The 21,510-nt window shown below is 42.0% G+C and overlaps 1 protein-coding gene across 3 annotated transcripts in view; it reads right to left on the reverse strand.

Annotated features, from left to right (window-relative positions):
* Positions 1-21,510, reverse strand: part of LOC134816486 (UV radiation resistance-associated gene protein-like) — a 31,985-nt gene that overhangs the window by 5,394 nt on the left and 5,081 nt on the right. For 2 of the 3 annotated variants that reach the window (XM_063825347.1, XM_063825348.1), the window contains exons 6-12: positions 9,898-10,079; positions 8,735-9,016; positions 8,427-8,592; positions 4,009-4,179; positions 3,628-3,738; positions 3,289-3,380; positions 2,978-3,055 (exon numbers count right to left, since the gene is read on the reverse strand). In XM_063825347.1, coding sequence (XP_063681417.1) covers positions 2,978-3,055; positions 3,289-3,380; positions 3,628-3,738; positions 4,009-4,179; positions 8,427-8,592; positions 8,735-9,016; positions 9,898-10,079 — 1,082 coding nt within the window. Of the gene's footprint in view, positions 1-2,977; positions 3,056-3,288; positions 3,381-3,627; positions 3,739-4,008; positions 4,180-8,426; positions 8,593-8,734; positions 9,017-9,897; positions 10,080-17,439; positions 17,515-21,510 lie in introns of those variants that run through there. The other variant, XM_063825349.1, reaches the window with a different exon arrangement.

Raw genomic sequence — 21,510 nt, forward strand, 5'->3', positions numbered from 1 at the left:
ATGAGGATAAGGAGGACTGAGGAGGAGGACTGGTGAAGAGGACTGATGAGGAGGAGGACTGAGAAGGGGAGGACTTAGGAGGAAGAGGAGGATTGAGGAGGAGGAGGACTGAGGAGTAGAAGGAGGAAGAAGACTGAGGAGGATCAGGAGGACCCAGGAGGAGGAGGAAGAGGAGGAGGACTGAGGAGGAGAAGGAGGACCCAGGAGGAGGAACCAGGAAGAAGAGGAGAAGGACTGAGAAGGAGGACTGAGAAGGAGAAGGAGGACTGATGAGGAGGATGAGGATGAGGAGGAGGGTGACTGGAGAAAGGATTGAGGAGGAGGAGGAAGACTGAGGAGGAGGAAGAGGAGAAGGACTGAGGAGGAGAAGGAGGAGGAGGAGGACTGAGGAGGAGGACCCAGGAGGAGGAGGACGCAGGAAAAGGCCCCAGGAGGAGGAGGATGACTTGGGAGGAGGAGGACTGGTGAGGACTGATGACGAGGACTGAGGACGAGGAGGAGGAGGACTGAGGAGGAGGACTGAGGAGGACTGATGAGGAGGAGAAGTAAGTGGATGAAGAGGATGAGGAGGACTGAGGAGGAGGACCCAGGAGGAGAAGGAGGAGGACCCAGGAGGAGAAGGAGGAGGAGGAGGATAACTGAGGAGGAGGAGAAGGACTGAATAGAAGGAGGAGGAGGGGGACTGGGGGAAGACTGAGGAGGAGGACTGAAGAGGACTGAGGAGAAGGATGAGGAGGAGGACTGAGGAGGAGGACTGAGGAGAAGGACTGAGGACTGAGGAGGAAGAGGAGGAGGATGAAGAGGAGGAGGATGAAGAGGAGGAGGAGGAGGACTCAGGAGGAGGACCCAGGAGGACTCAGGAGGAGGAGGAGGACTCAGGAGGATGACTGAGGAGGTGGAAGAGGAGGAGGAGGAGGAGGAAGAGGAGGAGGAGGAGGAGGAGGAGGAAGAGGAGGAAGCATCTAAATGTTATTTCAATTTTTGTTATTTTTTGTCCGTTTTTGTCCGTTTTTGTCCGTTTTTGTCCGCTTTATTTTTTGTCCGTTTTGAAAATATAGCTGCCAAACGGACAAAAACGGACAAAAAAACATGATCCCCCCCCCCCCCCCGATTAATTACAGTTCATTTAATAAATATTTTCACCATTGCAGTGACCATTCTTGCGAGAGCATAAAAATAGGGTTTAACCTAATAATTTAATAACCTGAAGTCTAAAGACTTTAAAACCATGCTCGATGCTACTTAATTTGATAACTTTTACTATTTTAATGCCCATGATGAACGCTTATCTCCACACTCCACCATTTCAATGCCCAAGATGAGCGTTAAACTCCAATCAGAAGCTGCGATATCTTGAAATAAGTGCATCAATCGCTACTTGCGAGAGCGTAAAAATGGGATCTGTCATCTGATCTAATAAATCAACAACCTGAAGTCTCAAGACTTCAAAACCATGCTCTACCTCACTCAATCTGAAGATTTTGACCATTTCAATGCCCAAGATGAGCGTTAAACTCCAATCAGAAGCTGCGATATCTTGAAATAAGTACATCAATCGCTACTCGCGAGAGCGTAAAAATGGGATCTGACCAAATAACTCAACAACCTGAAGTCTCAAGACTTCAAAACCATGCTCTACCCCACTCAATGTGATGATTCTGACCATTTCAATGCCCAAGATAAGCGTTAAACTCCAATCAGAAGCTGAGATATCTTGAAATAAGTGCATCAATCGCTACTCGCGAGAGCATAAAAATGGGATCTGACCTAATAACTCAACAACCTGAAGTCTAAAGACTTCAAAACCATGCTCTACCCCGCTCAATGTGATGATTCTGACCATTTCAATGCCTAAGATGAACGCTTAACTCCAATCAGAAGCTGAGATATCTTGAAATAAGTGCATCAATTGCTACTCGCGAGAGCATAAAAATGGGATCTGAACTAATAACTCAACAACCTGAAGTCTGAAGACTTTAAAACCATGCTCTACCCCACCAATATGATGATTCTGACCATTTCAATGCCCAAGATAAGTGTTAAACTCCAATCAGAAGCTGAGATATCTTGAAATAAGTGCATCAATCGCTACTCGCGAGAGCATAAAAATGGGATCTGACTTAATAACTCAACAACCTGAAGTCTCAAGACTTCAAAACCATGCTCTACCCCACTCAATGTGATGATTCTGACCATTCCAATGCCCAAGATAAGCGTTAAACTCCAATCAGAAGCTGAGATATCTTGAAATAAGTGCATCAATCGCTACTCGCGAGAGCATAAAAATGGGATCTGACCTAATAACTCAACAACCTGAAGTCTGAAGACTTTGAAACCATGCTCTACCCCACTCAATATGATGATTCTGACCATTTTAATGCCCAAGATGAGCGCTTAACTCCAATCAGAAGCGGAGATATCTTGAAATAAGTTTGATAATTGTTACTCTCGAGACTCCTAGTATAGTAAAATCGAATTTTTGGCGATTTCTCAAAAAATAAGTCTCTTAGGCCTTAAGTATGTTCATAGCACTAATATAAACATGCATCTTAGGCACATTTTGGTTTATGTCTGAGGTCTGTATCTGAATCAGAACATGAGATACGCGTATGAGCTTCAATATTTACCCTAAAATCGGTTTTTTTATTAATTTCTCAAAATCTAAGCCTCTGAGGCCTTAAGTATGTTCATAGCACTAATATAAACATGCATCTTAGGCACATTTTGGTTTATGTCTGAGGTCTGTATCTCAATCAGAAGCTGAGATAATCAATGGTGGGGGTCGCGATGTGGGCGCGGTCAAAAAGGGCGTGATTCCGGAAAATGCCCCACTCGCGAAAAAGTGTACCCGAGTCAATTGTGTTATTTAGGGTCATATAAGGCGGATTACATCGAGAAACTTAGCGCCAGTCCTTAGGTGAGCAGGACTTTTGCCTGTGCCAGGATTAACACCTATATAACTACAATAAAGACCTACCCTCTTTCTCCGGGACGGTTACAGTTATGTCTTCTGCTGAACTAGCTGTCTGCACAGGCCCCTCACTTATCTTTAGACCTGAGCAGAATAATTTTAAACTTAGATGGATAACAAATAAAACAATGCATGCTACGTTTTTTTCTCCATATCTTAATACAATAGTTATTTCGGTGAATTTTAAGATGCTTCAACTTATCGCCTGAACAATAAACTTTGATGATTCTAAAATCATAATTACAGAATATTTTGAATCAGCTCTTTTTCCAAAAAAACATATTATGCTCATTGGAGATTGGAATTCTATAACTTACTGATAGATGAATTCCACGAAGAAACTTCGCTCGGAGCATTTGAGTAAGTCGACCTGGCGTCTATCCCTCCCATATCCAAACTAACGTTAAACCTGAGGAAAAATATTTAAGGGATCTGAAAAACCGATAACTCTTAAAATAAGGGTTACATTTTATTAAGACATTCGAGCAGAAATCATGATTGGTACAATTCAATAGCTTAACGAGCCATCCGTAAAACGCTGGAAAAAAATATGAAGTTTCGAAAATGATAAGATGAGGACAGATGCAGATGGTTCAAAAAAATGCACAAATCACGCAAAGTGACAAGAAATTACTCCCTGTACTACAACAACTCACTTTATCGGAGCAGATCTGACTCTTTTATGGGTCTTCTTGAAGGTGTCGGTGCTCCGGTGGCGAGATATTACCTTGTCGTTAGAAACTATTCGAGCTGGAGGGTGACACGACCTGCAAGTACGGTGTCATTTCATCTACTATGAACTAACGAAGAGTAACAAAACTAAAACGCTTCAACTGTTGTTAGAGAGGATTTAACTTGTCAAGCGTCATCTTAATTACGGATGAAATTAAACTGATTAGAATTCTGAGAACTGTGACAAAAAAAAGTGATTACATAAAACGTAGCATTGGTTTAACCACCTATTGTTTAGTCATACATTAAACACGCCTCCTGGCAGAGTATAGGTGATAAATCTACTGTAACCCTTTCCAACTTACATGGAATCCCGCAGCTTTGAATTCATAAGTTCTGTCAGATTACCAAGAGGTGCTTTAATCTCCTCAGTTCTCATTCCGCAATGATGTCTGATCTGAGCGATGTTGCGGTGCAACAGGAACACTCCGTAGCTGAAGTAACTCCTGTCTTTCCCCTTGATGTACAGTGGTAGGCTGAAGAATTTTCAGGCGTTATTTCCATAGTAAGGTAACAACAGTTAACACATCTCATTTAATATACTCTCTATTGAGAGAAAAGGAATTCTTCTCGTAGTTTTGGAAATACCTGAAAGTTTTTAATCATCTATGGTAATTGATAAACCCAGAAGATACACGATAACAAGAAATGCGGCCTCTTTTCTTTTGTAGATGGCCGCTCAATTTCCCGATCCGTGATGGCGTATTTCATCATATTTCATACAACCTGGGGACCCCAGGCTTTACTGTTTATAAGCATGCAGATAAAGCGGAGTGATAGGCCGAGCGCCGCCCAGTTAATTCCATATTGAATTTGAAAATCGTGTATATTTCTATGTAACCATATGTTTAATGTTTATAGTTTATGCAACCGGATACAGGATATGACACGGATTTGTGCAAAATGGAAAAATTAAAAAACCTTTGAGTAATTCTCCATTAATGCCATTTTATGCCATTGACCCCCCCCCCCCCTCCCCGGTAAGAAGACTCAGAACAGCATCCAGTAAATTGTAAATTCCCTGGCAGAGAATGATTCAGCAATTTCTTAAAAACTCAGAATAATCGCAGTATCATCCTCTGACTAGAGATCAGGCTTCCCCAAGTGTTAGTGAATTTACGCCCAATTTTCAAATCTGTCCCATAAATAGAAATTGTTTCTGAAATAATGTCGAAAAGAATATTTATGGTAAATCGAAAAAAATGACGGAAATGGTATCCAATAGAAAATAAGTCGTATATAACTAATAGAGAAATTAATCACCAATTCGCAATCTTTCTATATATAAAGCGAGACGATATATATATCTCTCATATTGCACTGTCAGTAGAACGTGCTGATAAATTCATACTGTGTTCGCGAGCAGTACCTTGCACCCGAGATCTGACCCAGTCTCTCAGATTTTTCATTCTACAAAAATATAGAACTGGATTGAGTGCTGCGTTCAACGCCGTGCAAAAAACATCAGAGATCAGCCAACTATAGAAAAACATGAATTTATTCGCGTAAAAAGGCTCAGGATATTCAGACTTATAACTTAGTTCAGTCATGAACCATAAAATGTTGTTCAGGAAACAGGGGAGGTTGCATGCCAGAAAAAGGATTGTGAATATTCCCATGGTCACCGATGCTTGGTGATTCCTTTTGTTTGTTTTTGAAGTTCGTCTCTTCTTCATCAGCACGAAAAAGAATACAATGAAACTGGTGGTTGTTACGATCGGGGGAATGCCAATAGACATGTTGTGAACCAGTTGGTCAATGTAAGAGAATGGCTTTTCTTGAAGGTCATAGTAGCAGTACACGTCAGAGGACGAGTATCCATAATTGTTTTCGCCCCCAAAAAGTTCAGCCAAAATGTTGTGAATGATTATGAATCCAGTGTAAAGAAGAATCGATACGATGAGAAATCTCCTCTCGATCTTGTGGAAGAGAAAGATTAGCTTTATGGATCGTGAAACACTCATTAGCATCACCAGAAACATCGACATGAGTTGGAGATAATAGAAGACCACACTCCACCCAACGCAGAATATAGTTTCTCCGAAGATCCCCGGTCTTCTGGCGTTATAGAGAGCTATCATGACTGGTATTGGGATAATACAGGTACCGATGTCAATACAGCACACAAACATGTAGATCAAGTTGGAAAAGCTTCTTTGTTTTGCGGAGTAGAAGTAGAGCAGGGAGACAATGTTACCTGGGAGACCGACTAGAGTACATAGAGTAAGAATGACTGCTAGAAGGGTGTCGTATATTCTGAACTGCTCTTCTGACAAGAACTCTTCTACATTGGGAGTTGGGGGAAGTGGTTCTGTAGTTGTCATCTCTGTCTCGAATCTCTAGAATGTCAATGTTAAAAAGATATGTGTCGTACAAATTTATAATCCAATTTATTAATAGCAATTAAACACTAAACAGGAGAAATCTAACAACTTAAACTGCTGATCAAAGAACAATGCACATCATCTTCAAGCTCGAAAAAAATTTAAAAATGGGTTTGTAAGTTAATAAGAAAGTTAACTCATCCTCAATGGCACACAACTAGGTCAAGTCAGTCCAAGTTCCCACATTATGCAATGTCATGTGACTTATCACAGGACAAGGACCAATTTGAAATCACATTTATAATTTTATCACACACCCTATTGAGATCATGCTTGTGATTTACCATTGTTTAGTTTACTAAATAACTTAAATATCTCATCGAAACTTTAAATTTGATTACTACACACACAGCATAATGAATGTTTTGATAGCTAAAGGCTTATGCTGGAAAGGAATAAAGTTTAAGAGAAAAAGCTATCTTAAAATTATTAAATAGCCCAGATCGAAAAGTAATATCCGTACTAAATTAGTTATGAAAAGGATTTTAGTCCTGAAAATAGTGGCAACACCTGTCATTATCAGTTTAGGAAAGCAAAATCGAACTTACCACGCACAACAAACAAAAAATGAACGGAAGAATGACACAGTTTTTTCTTGCTCCATAAATTAGTTAACCTTGGGCAGAATTCTTATTAAGTTATTAAGGGGTCGTTCACATATTACGTAATCATTATTTTAGCAATTTTGACCCTCTCTCCCCCCTCCGTAATCAAGCTCCCCAACCCCCCCCCCCCCCCCCCTGACAGCAATATTACGTAATCATGGCCTGACCCACACCCCCCCCCCCCTTTGACTTTTTTCCCTGGAAATCATTTTTCTTTACGTTTCATGCTACCCTGATCATGATGAGCCGATATCATTGTTATGATATCCGGCCAAGCACCTTTCAAACTACTTACTATAGTCGGATATCCGATCAATTTCTAAATTTTATCACTATCAGAATGAAATTGAGTGGAATTTGAAATAAAATATTGTCCAATTGTTATTATTCTAGAGGGTAAAAAAGAGAATCTTGATTACGTAATCAACGACCAAACCCCCCCCCACCCCCGTAATCAACAGTAAGTATTTGGAACCCCCCCCCTCGGCTGATTACGTAATAAGTGAAAAAACAATAGAGAATACCGGCTACTCGACCCTAGTTGAACGTTGAGTAAACCGGTTAACAATAAACAAGTAACAACTACGTATCCTATTCTTCAACGATGTCAATGATGCAATTAAGCATCCAATTCGAACTACAGACAAATAGTTGTCGTCGACATTCGACAAACATATAGCTGAAAAGAACTGACAGATACGATAAGAGTCTGAATTGTTTCACCAACATGTTTACTGCGTGTTATAATATTTAGAAGCCATGTGCGGTTCTTTACTAACTATGAGAGAATAATGAACCACATTGTCTCATGTTGAATGTTGCATAATAGTTCAACATAGTAAATACCGACAACCGTTATGGATAATTGATCATATCATCTTAATTGAAACAACTGTGGATACTATACATTTTCAGGACCTTCAACCTTGGTGGGTAGTAGTTTTGGCATTTCCTCTACACTAAGAATCAGTAGACAGTATATTCATTTTCATCTGCCATAACTAAGGCAAATTTACGAATCTCTGTTGCCAATGGCATAAAATAGGACTTTTTCTATATGTAGAAAATGAAAAACCCTTGAGTAATTCTCCATTTATGCCATTTTATGCCAGTGCCCCCCCCCCCCCCCCGAGATACGTACATGGTGAAATTAACGATTTACTTGATCAGTTCAGCGCCGCGCGCCAATAATAATTTAATTCAGAATATCTCGCAAAATAACTTTGCGCAGATTTATTAGGAACGTGGGCGACATTTGTGCGCTCGGGCACGTACGTATCAGTGGCGGAACGAAGGGCCCCGCTGACCCCGCTGTGCGGGGGGGGGGGGGGGGCCGTCTTAGGGGGCGCCAAATCGTCGTTTGAATGTGGAACAATTTCGAAAACTTAACTAAAGTACTAGCAAAACTGCGCCTTTTGCTCTAGATACACACTTTTTTAGAGATTTTACCGGTGTATCCTCTAAAATCACCTAATTTGTTCAATTTTAGGGAGGGGCACCAAAAGGGGAGGGGGCGCCAACAGGGGGGCGCTTTTTCGGCGGGGGGGGGGGGGGGGGGGGGCGCCAACAGGCAACGTTACGCCACTGGTACGTACGCAGGCAGGCAGGCACGACGGTCGCAAGCTACCATATAATACAAAAAAAACCTCGTTTGTTAACCCTTAATCTTAACTCTTTCGTGCCTCCGGCACAGGAGTCATAAATCGGGAAAAATATGACGAAAAGGAAACTAACACTCGTTTCTCATCCAGTTTAGCGGTGATATCATCCCTGATAGTGGACAGAGAGAGGGCTGGAGTCAGAGGGAACCTCAGAGGAACATCAAACAGAGAGGAAATCAGAGTGACGAGGTGCGCTGCATAACCGAGCGCTGGCCCTAACTCCTCCTCCTCGCTCTTATCTGGGATGTCATGTGGTTACAGAACCGGTCACGTGTCAACACTTTTATTTCAAACTAATATTTAGCATGCCACTGGATATGACCTTAGTTGTGTATACATAATTATTGAGTTTTCTTTAAACCTTAATCTAATGAAACATACCATTTATTTGATCCTGAGAATGTATCTTCAATCCGAATATCATCATCTTATGACTCTTGTCATCTTGAGTAATGTGAAATATCTGTCTCAACTGTCCAACCAACGTTTGTTGCCTTTTCAGCAGCTTCAGTTTGCTCTTCACCACGTACCGCACCATCCAATCCATTTTGTCGAGTTCTTCCGCCAACAGATTTCCACATTCTCTGACTGATTTGCGGAGATTGCCTCTACGGAGTAAATGTTGTGCGTTCTGCTCTCTCATACGTTCCAACCTGTCTTTATCTGAAATAAAAGCGTCAAAAACAAGCTCATGGTACAGATAATGTAGGTGAACTTTTAGACAATAAATCATGGTTACTTTAGATGGATAAATCCAAGTCTTCTTAATAATGAGCAGAGGAAGGCACTCTGCCGTTCAGCCGGGAAAATGTCAGTGTTCACTGTTCTGTACAGGGACTGATTTGGACGGACTTCAAGTCTCCGTTTATTTTGCAACTGTGTCGATGTTGTGATTATCACAAAGATCATGCGTGCGCTTACATTCGAACGTTTGAGTAGAATAAAAAGCTTTATATCGCGATTAGATATTTCCGAATACTATTACTATTTCTATTTTCAAGCACCAGCCACCAGACAATAATTTTAGGACGTCCACGGACGCCCTAAATAGCCGCCTTTGTTGTGATAGCTAGTGAAGTTGTCCCAAGCATTTGCAAAAACATTTGACTTATATTTCTGACGGAGCTTTATTGTTTATGTAATGCATCTCGCTTGAAACTAAAGTACTAAGTAGTATACAACGTAGCCTTTTTCTAAAATTGCTGAATAATCATTCAGATAGACGATACTCGACAGTCAGATTCAATCTTCAGACAATAGACAGTTTTTAAATCACAATTTCGTCCGTCGGTCATTTTCGAAATTTATTTAGATTAGATACGCGCGCTACTTTTACGTTAACAACTTTTGTTTACGACAAATTGCTGTCTTGGCGTGTTACAAATATATGACGCGCGCACTCAAAACAATCAACTTAGGCGCTAAGAATGTGCGGCGTGCGCCAGAGATTCTGGATTTCGGTTGCGAAATGCGAGTGCTATGGAATATCCAGAATTCTTCATTAACAGTACTGCAGAGGGAAGGATACAGCAATGTTAACTAACCTTTGGTGACTGATTCCACGAACTTTGCTCGGCGGTCCTGAAGATACTTTATCCTACATTTCAGTTCGTGCACCTTGTTGTTCTCGACTTGTGAGACGGACTGTATCCGTCGACCTATCTCCGCTCGCAGATTCACGGACGTGTTCTCAGCATCTATCACGGACTTGTACATCGCGTGCAAACTGAGGAGAAATAACAGGGGGTTAAAACACGAAGTTGGAATTACTTTCAAGTACTATTCTATGGACGACGTTTACGCATATTCAAAGAAAATCTAATAAGCATTAAACCACTTAAACGGTTAGATTACGAGAATGGTTACTACTTGATTTGTTGAGAATGCTACTGTAACTCGATATTATGTAGTTCTTCACCATGACAGATTATTATCTAAGTGCAAGTTCCTCGACTTTTGCGTTGAGAACTGAAGGCATTTACTTTACCATTAAAATCAGATGGTTAGTGTAGAATTGAATGGTGCTCTGAACCCCAACTCTACGGATTTAAAGGTGACAGTTTGTTCAGATGTGAGGGACATTATTGTTCATGTTCCTGGATTTAAAAATGACAGTATATTCAGATCTGGGGGACATTATTGTTCATGTTCCTGGATTTAAAGGTGACAGTTTGTTCAGATGTGAGGGACATTGTTGTTCATGTTCCTGGATTTAAAGATGACAGTATATTCAGATGTGAGGGACATTATTGTTCATGTTCCTGAATTTAAAGATGACAGTATATTCAGATGTGAGGGACATTATTGTTTATGTTCCTGGATTTAAAGATGACAGTATATTCAGATGTGAGGGACATTATTGTTTATGTTCCTGGATTTAAAGGTGACAGTTTGTTCAGATGTGAGGGACATTGTTGTTCATGTTCCTGGATTTAAAGGTGACAGTATGTTGCAGCTCACAATCAATATGGAATTTACTGAGCGGCGCTCAGCCTGTCACTTCGCCATATCTTTATGTAAATGAACACTAAAACATGGGGACCCCAAGTAATATAAAATATGGTAAGAGACGTCATCACGGATCAGGAAATTGAGCGGCCATCCACAAAAGAAAAGCGGCCGCATTTTTTTCCATCCGTCACAACAAAACAACATAATTTCTTGTTATTTCTTGTTGCCTTCGTCGCCATCATATCAAAGATCTTGCAATTTTTCAAGTGGGTGCCAAAATTAGAGAAATTCAGTAAACGATGAAAATATCTTTTCCATTTTGCCAAACATCGATGGTGAAAATGGAGGAAAATGTAAACAACTTTTCGGCATTTTTATCATAACTCAAACGTAATAAAAACTTAAGAAAGAATAAAAACTTATGTCCTGAGGAGAATAAATATGGTACACCTCATTATCTCTGATAATTCCCGTTCTTGTTCAATATGTGCCGTTTGGAGTATTTTGTAATATAATAGAAGGTATGGCAGGGTAATTTCACTAGCTGCTGTGGGTCAGATCATTGGCAAATGATCAAATTAGGTAGATTATGAGAATGATAGCCCATTCACTTCTCTCTTTTATATCGGTATTCGGGAAAAAATGCCTGCCAGAAATTAGTATCTTTGTGACCACTAAGACTGAACTATTTCGGGGATGTTGATTTCTGAAAGTCCTGCAGAAAAATGATACAGAAGCCAAGAAAAAAACTACAAACATTTTAATGAACTCAAGACTTGAGTTCATTAGCTACAATGATTTGTCAAATCTCGGAACAAATTACCGGAATTGCCAGTAAATGCCGTTATGAACTCATCATCACAACATTATGGAACCGGCATGGGGTGGCTCTGAAGTATTTCTCTCTAAATTATTTCTCGAATCACAATTTTTTGTTGCAACAAATTCTCAAGAATTCACAATCGAATCAGCACTCTTTTCATGATCAGCCTATTTTTCAAAACTTTTACCGTAAACTTCTTCCGTCACGGTTCAAGCCAGTTTCAAGAGTTTTTAGCTTCCTTAATATCCTTATTAATTTTTATGGGATAATATGCGATCATCCGAGAATATACCAGGAGACTAAATCTGGCCACGTCGCAACATCCCATAATAAATAAATTCCTATCGTACGACAAGAGCAAGAAACAATGTTAGGACAGGAGCGGACTAATGAGCTATTAAAAAGCAGTGAATTATTGTCTTGCACAGGCGACAGGGACCATGTAAGAAATTTAATCTGCAGATTTCAGAAGACCTGCAATGCAATATTATGATCGAATCAAAGTTCATTTATTTTAAGAACAAATTACAAAGTTACAACAGATTAAGGGTCAATTCATGCGGATCAAGATAATCAGGGATAAATATTTCTTGTAGAAATGTTTGGAAATAAATAGATTCAAAAGCTTCCCCTACAGCTCAGTAGCCACGTACCAAGCTTTGGATTTCGGCGGATTATGACCACCCGGGAAAATCTCAAAACTTCTGCAGAACTAAACTTTGGGATATAATAAGGAAATGTGGGGTTTAATTATCTTGTAACTGCCAGAGTAAATTACAGTTATATTAAGATTTTTTAAAAAAGAAGGGGATGCTAGAACTTTAGTGAAGTATACTCAAACATTTTATACACCACGTCATGTAGAAGATTAGTTTTATATTTATAATGCTTTGGACACGAAGTGAAACACACAACGTAAGGCTTGAAATCTTCGTAAAACTGCATCAATAGAGCCTCAAATTATTTGTTAAATATAGTAGTGTTGAAAGTATATATAGTTTTATATTTAGTACTGTCGTTTAATTTACACCACATTCTTAATAAATATAGTTTATCTTGCGGCATGTGCGTTTTGTGGTGTAATGGTAGTAAGTACACATGTTAACAACATATTTTCTCGGGAAAAGAACACGGGATTATTTGATACTCTCAATTTATTTCTATCATATCATGTAAACAGGGATTGGCTAGTTAGAGGCGGTCCGTGTAGGCCTTACACTGTGCTTTCAGCAATACTCATACGCACACCATCGTGGAGTAAGCATTCTGATGCTTCTATAAATCTCAGTATTTTTAAATATCACTAGCTTAGCTTGGTGTTGCAAGGTTACATAATTATTAAAAAAAGAGCTGGGATCAGCCGAAATATTCATAGGTTAAGTAATAGTTTTAGATCTGTTCACTTCTTAATTAAATCATCTGTACTTGTTACTCCCATCTCTAGGTTGGCGACCCGGTCCTTATAAATGGAGGAAATTTGACTGGCAGAAAATGTAACGTCTCTTGTGTAAAATATGTAGAATGCTCTTTATATTTCAGTATAACATTGCAGTTTAGCCCCTCTTGTATTCTGGGACCTAATGTATCGTGCTTTCAATTTTTAATGCCATCATAAATTATGAACCGCTATGCATGTTCACAGTAAAATGGAACCATGCGGCAAATTTGCAAACAGGTTTAGTATATAAAAACGGTTCACACCATTGAGGATATATTGTTAAAGGGGTGTAAAATAATAACTCTATCCAATAAGACCCAATAATAGAAGATGAAGAACACTTCCTTAGAACATGTCCCAGGTACCATTCCAGTAAGACTAACATAAAGGAGCCCACAAAGTCTTTGCTATTTCATGACATGATTCACATGAAGAGCCTCTTTCTTCCGGAGCATATAGTGGAATTCACCAAGTTCGTCGCTCAGCTTTGCAGAATACGATTTCCTATCAAGAAGAAACACGAAAATTAGTGTCACAGTACGAGACATCACCATTCCTCTGCAGCCCCTTCATTTGCACTTTACATTTGCATTCCACTCCACCTCAATCACATCGTCGACTCCTTTACCACACCCACACGGACATATCTCAAGCATCTTCATTCTTCACAATTCACGTTGTTTTTCTGTAAGGTTCTGCGTGCTTTTCTATCTCTTTGTTAGCTATTAGCCTGAACGATGCGATATGCACTCGCCTTTAGAGCAACATCATGAGTCATGACTTACTCTTGGTTTAAACACCTTAACGGTAACGGATCTTCTACTTGGATTTCGGACTGTGACTTTTTAGCAACGTTGATCTGACATTATTTCACTGCAATATAGATCTATTCCTTGTAAACCTTGTAATCCTTGTGAACCTTGAAATCATCAGATACTCAGGTAACATGTGGCGGGTCACGAACTAAAAATTAAAATTAATGATAACTTACAAAATTCAGCAATGCAGGCGATTAGTCTTTTGCAAAAAACGTATCATATTGTTAAAACAGAGTCACGATCCTCACAATTCTGTTACCCGAGAATTTCTACATGGTTAATACCAGCTAGACGTACAGGTCTCCTCCTATAATGTTCTAGAAAGGTACAAAATCAGGACAGGAAATTGAAAAATTAGGGCGGTTCGGTAGTTTTTCACGTCAAGGGTGGCACATGACTTGAAAAAACAAAGTTTGAATTTCTCAAACTCCGGCGATCTTTTCAAATAGTAATTAGATTTGAGCATGCAATTTAGCCAGGAGAGATTCCCCCGATGGGTCACTATTAGTTCAAAATGTTTGTCGCTGTTACCCTACTATTTGTAGGACTAGCTGCTACTGTTACAGCCGATGACAGCAGTGATGCTCTTGGATACGGATTGCCAGGACTGCCTCCGCGGTCAAGACGAATTGTCAGCGGTCTCTCGTGTCAGAACACTGCCGCCTTTGCTCTGACTGGAGCTCTAGAGATAGGTTACCAAAGGTTAACTGGGAATACACCTGTGAAGTTGGCTGAGCAGGAAATAATAGATTGCTTCAGCTCTGGTTGCTTTCAGCCTAAATTTGGGATCAACCATCTAGCAAAGTGGTTGACCATCCAGCAGAGACTTTCTTCTGAGGCTGAATACTCAAACTTCTTCGGAGCTGGAGATCTCGGAAACAAGAACAAAATCTGTCGAGCAGCCCTAGCTCCCAACGCCCTGGAAGTAGAGTTGAAGCTGGAAAACTCCGAACTGACCCCGATCAAGCCTGATGAAGTGACGATGTGGCTCGAGAAATCAGGGTTCGTGTTCGCCATGATAAGCACCAGTAAGAACAAGTGTGCCGGGTATTACAATAGAAAAAGCAAGCTCCTCAACACACTGGATGCCTATTGGAACAAGTACCGGGATTCCGACAAGGATGGATTTATTGACGGTTATGAGGGCTGGTTGACTGGAAATGAGGGTCACGTGGTGGAGGGGGAGAGTACCGTCTACACCGACACCGATGTTCTGATCGTGGGTACGCACACGGACGGAAATGACGAGTACTACGTTGTCAGAGACAGCAGGGGTGACATCTGGATGAGAAGGGGACATTTCCTGATCCGTAAAGGTGGTAATATCTGTGGTATTGAGAACCACTTGAAATCTGCGGAAGTTGTCCTGGTGGAAAGAGAAGGACATGATCCAGTGACCAACTGTCCAGACCACTCACCTAAGTGGTGCGCTGAAACTAAGACCTGTACTGGAGCAAACCAGGACTGTGTGGTTAACGAAACACCTGATGTTCTCGGATACGATCCTGAAACATCTGCTCCAGCCAACAAGGCCAAAGTGTGGGACTTCTCCGGGCGACCAGAATGCCAAGACAAACCTAGCTACGAGGCTATCTGTTCGGAGCTTGGAAAGTCTTGGAAGAACTGCATGAACGAGAAAGTACAAAAAGTGTGTGCTGGAACTTGTTTGGTTTGTGCACGAGACACCTGCGAGGATCACGGCACTGTTCCAGGACAGTGTGAACAGTACTCCAGATTCTGTAAGGTAGCAGGAGTGATGGCAATGTGCGGTAAAACCTGCCAAATACATCCCAGTGATTGTGGCTCCATGGAGGTCAACATCTACCTGCTGTCTGGACTCTCAAAGCCGTCCATGGGATCGTGTTACGCACCTGTTATTGAGAACGGACGTGTCCTTAACAGCGGTATGCTACAAAATGGGGACAAGTTGGAGATTACGTGTGATTCTGGGTTTAACCTGGTTGGTGAACAGAATTACTGTGTCCTTCAGAATATGTACGGGCCTGACAGTAGGATCATGCAGAGCTGTGTTCAAACTGGAGGTGAGGACTGGAATGGGAACGGAAAGAACTACAACGGTAACAAGGACAAATCAGTGCAGCAGAGTCCGTGTAAGAACTGGAGAGAGGTGATTGTAAAGGGAACATTTAACCCAACACGACTAGAAGTAAGCTACGGACGAGCTGCCATGAAACAAGGGTCAAGTCTCAATCACAACTATTGCAGGAATCCTGAGGGAGCCGCACCAGTTCCTTGGTGCTTCGCCTCCGATATTGATCTGAACGTCTACGTAGGCATGGAGATCATATTCACCGGCATGGACCCACCAGAGGACGGTATCCTCAGAATTGACACCAGTGAGGTGATGTACTGTGAGCTACTGCCACGATGTGGAGGTGATTACTGTGCCAACGCTGCCAATGACCCTGTAGTGGAAATCTTCTGTTACTCTGACAATCCTAAAGGTGCCTGTAGCCTGGACAAGATCTCGAACGAATGGATGCAGCGGTATTGCCCTCGAATGTGTTGCGCAGAGGCTTCCAAGTGCGAAGAAACTCCGGAAGATTCAGGATTTGTATTTGACTTCGGAGACGATTCCGGCTTTGGTGACGGAGGAGATGATTTCGGAGGAGACGATTCCGGCTTTGAAGATTTCGGAGGAGACGATTCTGGATTTGACGATTTCGGAGATGATTCGGGCTTTGACGATTTCGGAGATGATTCTGGCTTTGACGATTTCGGAGGAGACGATTCGGGCTTTGGTGATTTCGGAGGAGACGATTTTGGAGGAGACAATTTTGGAGAAGATGATTTCGGAGGAGATGATGGTTTCGGTGATTTCGGAGGAGATGATGGTTTTGGTGATTTAGAAGGAGACAATTTTGGAGGGGATGATTCCGGCTTTGGGGATTTCGGAGGAGATGATTTCGGAGGAGATGATTTCGGAGGAGATGATTTTAGAGGAGATGATTTCGGAGGAGACGATTTCGGAGGAGACGATTTTGGGGGAGATGATTTCGGAGGAGACGATTTCGGAGGAGATGATTTCGGAGGAGACGATTTCGGAGGAGACGATTTCGGAGGAGACGATTTCGGAGGTGACGATTTCGGCTTCGACTTTTGAGGTGAAAACTTCCTGGAATAAACATGAACGCCAAAAACTATGAACCAGGCATCGGCTGAACTAGATAATCGGGAAATTTTCGTTTAAAATATTTTCTGACAAATCCAATGTCTCAAAACTTAAGGATTTTGACAAGTTTAGAGGGATTTTCAAGGGTTTGTGTAATTTTATTGGGGTCCGTTGGATAAAAAAGTGTTTTATACAGTTTGAGACAATTCTAAAATTAAATTAAATGGGAATTATAGGGTAGAGTTTTACAGGATACCTCTGTGAACGTCAGATATTTTAACCGACAATTATGTGATTTTAATTCTATCAGTGATTGTTGAAATTTGATGATATTAATGTTATTGTTATGACCTGGTTTGATTCTATTCATGGGCAACGCAACGATAGTAATTATATTTATCTCAATGTTGTTTGCTAACTCACGACGAATTTAATTAACTTCCACGACATGCCCTCTGATTTGTCCTGTCTTCTATTTCCTAGATGTTTCAGCCTCCGCAAATATCCCGTCCTCTTAACAAAAAATGTAAATGAATCAGTCTCCTGCAAAATTGGTTCAGCAAAATATATTTAATCAATAAGACACGACGAAGAATAAAGCGATCGTAAAAATGGCAGTGTAAAACTGGAAACAAAGTACGAAATTCAGTTCCATATTGCGTGTTAGGTTGTTTGGTTTTTGTGTTTTAACCTAGCCGACGATCACAAATTTAGTGGTTAATTCCGTTTACATCTTTTGAATTTAGACTTACATTCCATTCCCTGTGACCACTAGTGACGGGTGCTAATTCTAAGTAAGGTTTATTTTGAGAATTGTGGAACCAGGTAATACGAAAAATTTACATATTCATCTTTCCTAGAGCTTCAGATCAGCATAAACACTTGGATATGACGATAAAATCACCATTTTTAACAGTATGTTCGCAGATGTCAGTAGTAATCATGGATGAAAGCTTTAGAAAAACGCGCTTGTGCGAACAATGAACTCTTATTTAGAAGAGAATTGGAAATCTCAAACTACGGATCCGGCCAACCCGTACTTGACACAGAATTAGAATACCCTGACCTTACATCCCGCAACTCTTTGACTGCCGGTTGCATTGAGTCGTGGCATCGTGTTGAGTCATTGCTATCTTTATCTTTAGAGCGACACGAGAGCATCCTGAATCTTGATCTGATGTCCCATAGATATTGTCACGCACATCGGTCATGCCTCATGGTTGAACCACATGACTTCGCACGGAACTTTCCCAGGGTGCGATCTATTTTGAGCACAGGGTGAGCGTGAAGGTCCCCCCCCCCCCCCCCCGTGAAGGTGACCGGATACCTTTCCTTTCAAGACGCTAATCATCTGTGAAATAATACTCAGGGGAAGCGTGAAGGTGACCGGATACCTTTCCTTTCAAGACGCTAATTATCTGTGAAATAATACACAGGGGGAGCTGGAGGGTGCGTGTAATGTGAATAGTCGAGGAAGTGACACGTAGGGATGCAAACTCGGACTGGGTAACGGCTTGTAATAATACTGCAGCAGACAATTTTGATTGAATTTACTCTGCACTGGCTAATTCAAATCCTGCAACAAGTCGTCCAACGTAATTTGATTTTAGAGCGTCCCACGACTTTAGGAAGTGAATGAAGCTCATTACTTTCCTTGTTGAACATGTTTGCTGCTGCGCTCCTGCTCTGTGCAGGATTCCTTGCTGCTGAGGCTTTTAATACGAACTTTTATGACAAGGACCCAGCTGCTCTCCAATACGGTCTACCAGGATTACCACCACGCTCTCGAAGGGTCGTCAGTGGGATTCTCTGTGGTAACTCTGCTGCCTTCGCTCTCACCGCCGCACTGGAAATCGGATACCAGCATTTGACCACTAACATTCCGACCAAGCTGTCTGAGCAGGAGATAGTTGATTGCTTCTACAGTGGCTGCTTTGATGCTGATCTTGATCATCTTGCGAAGTGGTTGTCGGTTCAAGGAAGACTCGCTCCAGAAGACGGTTACACGCCTTTCCTCGGAGGCTGGGATGCTGAAAACTCTATCTGTAGGGCTGCTAATTCTCCTAACGCACTCGAAGTCGGTTTGGGCCCGTTGATCGGAATTAAGGCACACCAGATAGATGAATGGCTGGAGAAATCAGGCTTCGTCTTTGCCAAGATAAGCTTAGCCCACGAGAAATGTCCCGGATATTACAAGAGAAAGAGTGAAGTGTTCGGAACTAACTTCATGAAGAAATACCAGGACGAAAATGATGACGGTCTCATAGACGGATACATTGAGTGGTTGACTGGAGAGAATGGCCACGTGGTTACCGGAACAGACACCATCTTCTCAGACACCTATGTCCTGATCGTGGGTCTCTACACCGACTTAGACGGAACAGAATATTACATCGTGAGGGACAGCAGAGGTGATGTCTGGATGAGACGAGGACATTTCTTGATACCCAGAGGTAACAATCACTGTGGTATCGAGTATAACCTTCAGGCAGCTGAAGTAAGTACAACTCACACACATAACGAATTAGGCTGCCCAGACAAATTCCCCACATACTGTAGTGAAACGATGACCTGTACTGGAGCTGACGAGGACTGTGTCGCCAACGAGACCCCTGATGTTACTGGATATAATCCTGAAACATCTGCTCCAGCTAATAAGGACACGGTCTGGGACTTCTCCGGGCGACCAGAATGTCAAGATACACCCGGCTTTGAGAAGACATGTGGCGATATAGCTTCAACATGGGGAAATTGTAAAAGTGAAAAAATCAAGAAAATGTGCGCTGGAACTTGCTTGGTCTGCGCAGACACCTGTTCTGACTTTGAGAACGTCAAAGGAGAGTGTGCCAAGTATACCAGGTTCTGTAAGGTTGACGGCGTGGTCACCATGTGTGCTAAAACCTGCAACCTTCATCCAAGCGACTGTGGTAGCCTCGAGGACAACATCAACCTGCTGGCTGGAGTTGGAAAACCTTCTAAGGGAATGTGCTACGCACCCGTCATAGAGAACGGAAAAGTCCTGAACAGTGGAATGCTGCAAGCTGGCGACGCTTTGCTGATCGAGTGCAATCCTGGGTTCACTTTGATCGGGGAACAGAATATTTGTGTCCTTCAGAATATGTACGGGCCTGACAGTAGGATCAAGCAGGCTTGTATCCAGATAGGAGACGAGGAGTGGAATGGCAACGGAAAGAACTACAACGGAGACAGGCAAACAACCCTGCAGTTCAGTGGTTGTGCCAATTGGCAAACAGTTGCTGCCACAGGTCTTTTCAACTTCAGAAGAGCGGATCTGAACTTTGTCAAAGCAGCCCTTAATCAGGGTTCAAACTACAATCACAACTTTTGCAGGAACCCGGATGGAGTAGCTGCCACCCCCTGGTGCTTCACCTCTGAGATCAACTTGGAGATGTACAAGAAGCTTGCCATTACCTATGTAGGAGGAGAAGCTCCGGAAGATGGCAAGATAGAAGTTAATCTAGGAGAGATATTCTACTGCGACGGTTTGCCAAAGTGTGGCGGTGACTGGTGTGCTAACAGTGCCAACGATCCCGTAATGGGTCCTTTCTGTTACTCTGATTATCCACAGGACGATTGCTCCTTGGACGGTGTAAATGGTGAATGGATGCAAAGCTTCTGTGCCAACTACTGTTGCAGGGAAGCAACTGAGTGTGCAGAAACTCCAGAAGACGGTGGTGGCGGCGATTTTATGGGAGACGATTTCGGAGACGACAGTTTCGGAGGTGACTTCGGAGAAGAAGACGACTTCGGAGATGATTCCGGCTTTGACGATTTCGGAGACGATTCTGGATTTGACGATTTCGGAGACGATTCTGGATTTGACGATTTCGGAGACGATTCCGGCTTTGACGATTTTGGAGGAGATGATTTCGGATTTGACGATTTCGGAGACGATTCCGGCTTTGACGATTTTGGAGGAGATGATTTCGGAGACGATTCCGGCTTTGACGATTTCGGAGACGATTCTGGCTTTGACGATTTCGGAGACGATTCTGGCTTTGACGATTTCGGAGACGATTCTGGCTTTGATGATTTCGGAGGAGACGATTTTGGAGGAGATGATTTCGGAGATGATTCCGGCTTTGACGATTTCGGAGACGATTCTGGCTTTGATGATTTCGGAGGAGACGATTTTGGAGGAGATTATTTCGGAGGAGATGATTTCGGAGGAGATGATTTCGGAGGAGACGATTTTGGGGGAGATGATTTCGGAGGAGAAGAGGATTTCGGAGGAGGAGATGATTTCGGAGGAGATGATTTCGGAGGAGATGATTTCGGAGGAGATGATTTCGGAGGAGATGATTTCGGAGGAGAAGAGGATTTCGGAGGAGATGATTTCGGAGGAGATGATTTCGGAGGAGATGATTTCGGAGGAGAAGATGATTTCGGAGGAGATGATTTCGGAGGAGATGATTTCGGAGGAGAAGAGGATTTCGGAGGAGATGATTTCGGAGGAGATGATTTCGGAGGAGA

The sequence above is a fragment of the Bolinopsis microptera genome, chromosome 6 (assembly GCF_026151205.1).
Source record: "Bolinopsis microptera isolate Bmic1 chromosome 6, MBARI_Bmic_1.0, whole genome shotgun sequence".
NCBI classification, from domain to species: domain Eukaryota; kingdom Metazoa; phylum Ctenophora; class Tentaculata; order Lobata; family Bolinopsidae; genus Bolinopsis; species Bolinopsis microptera.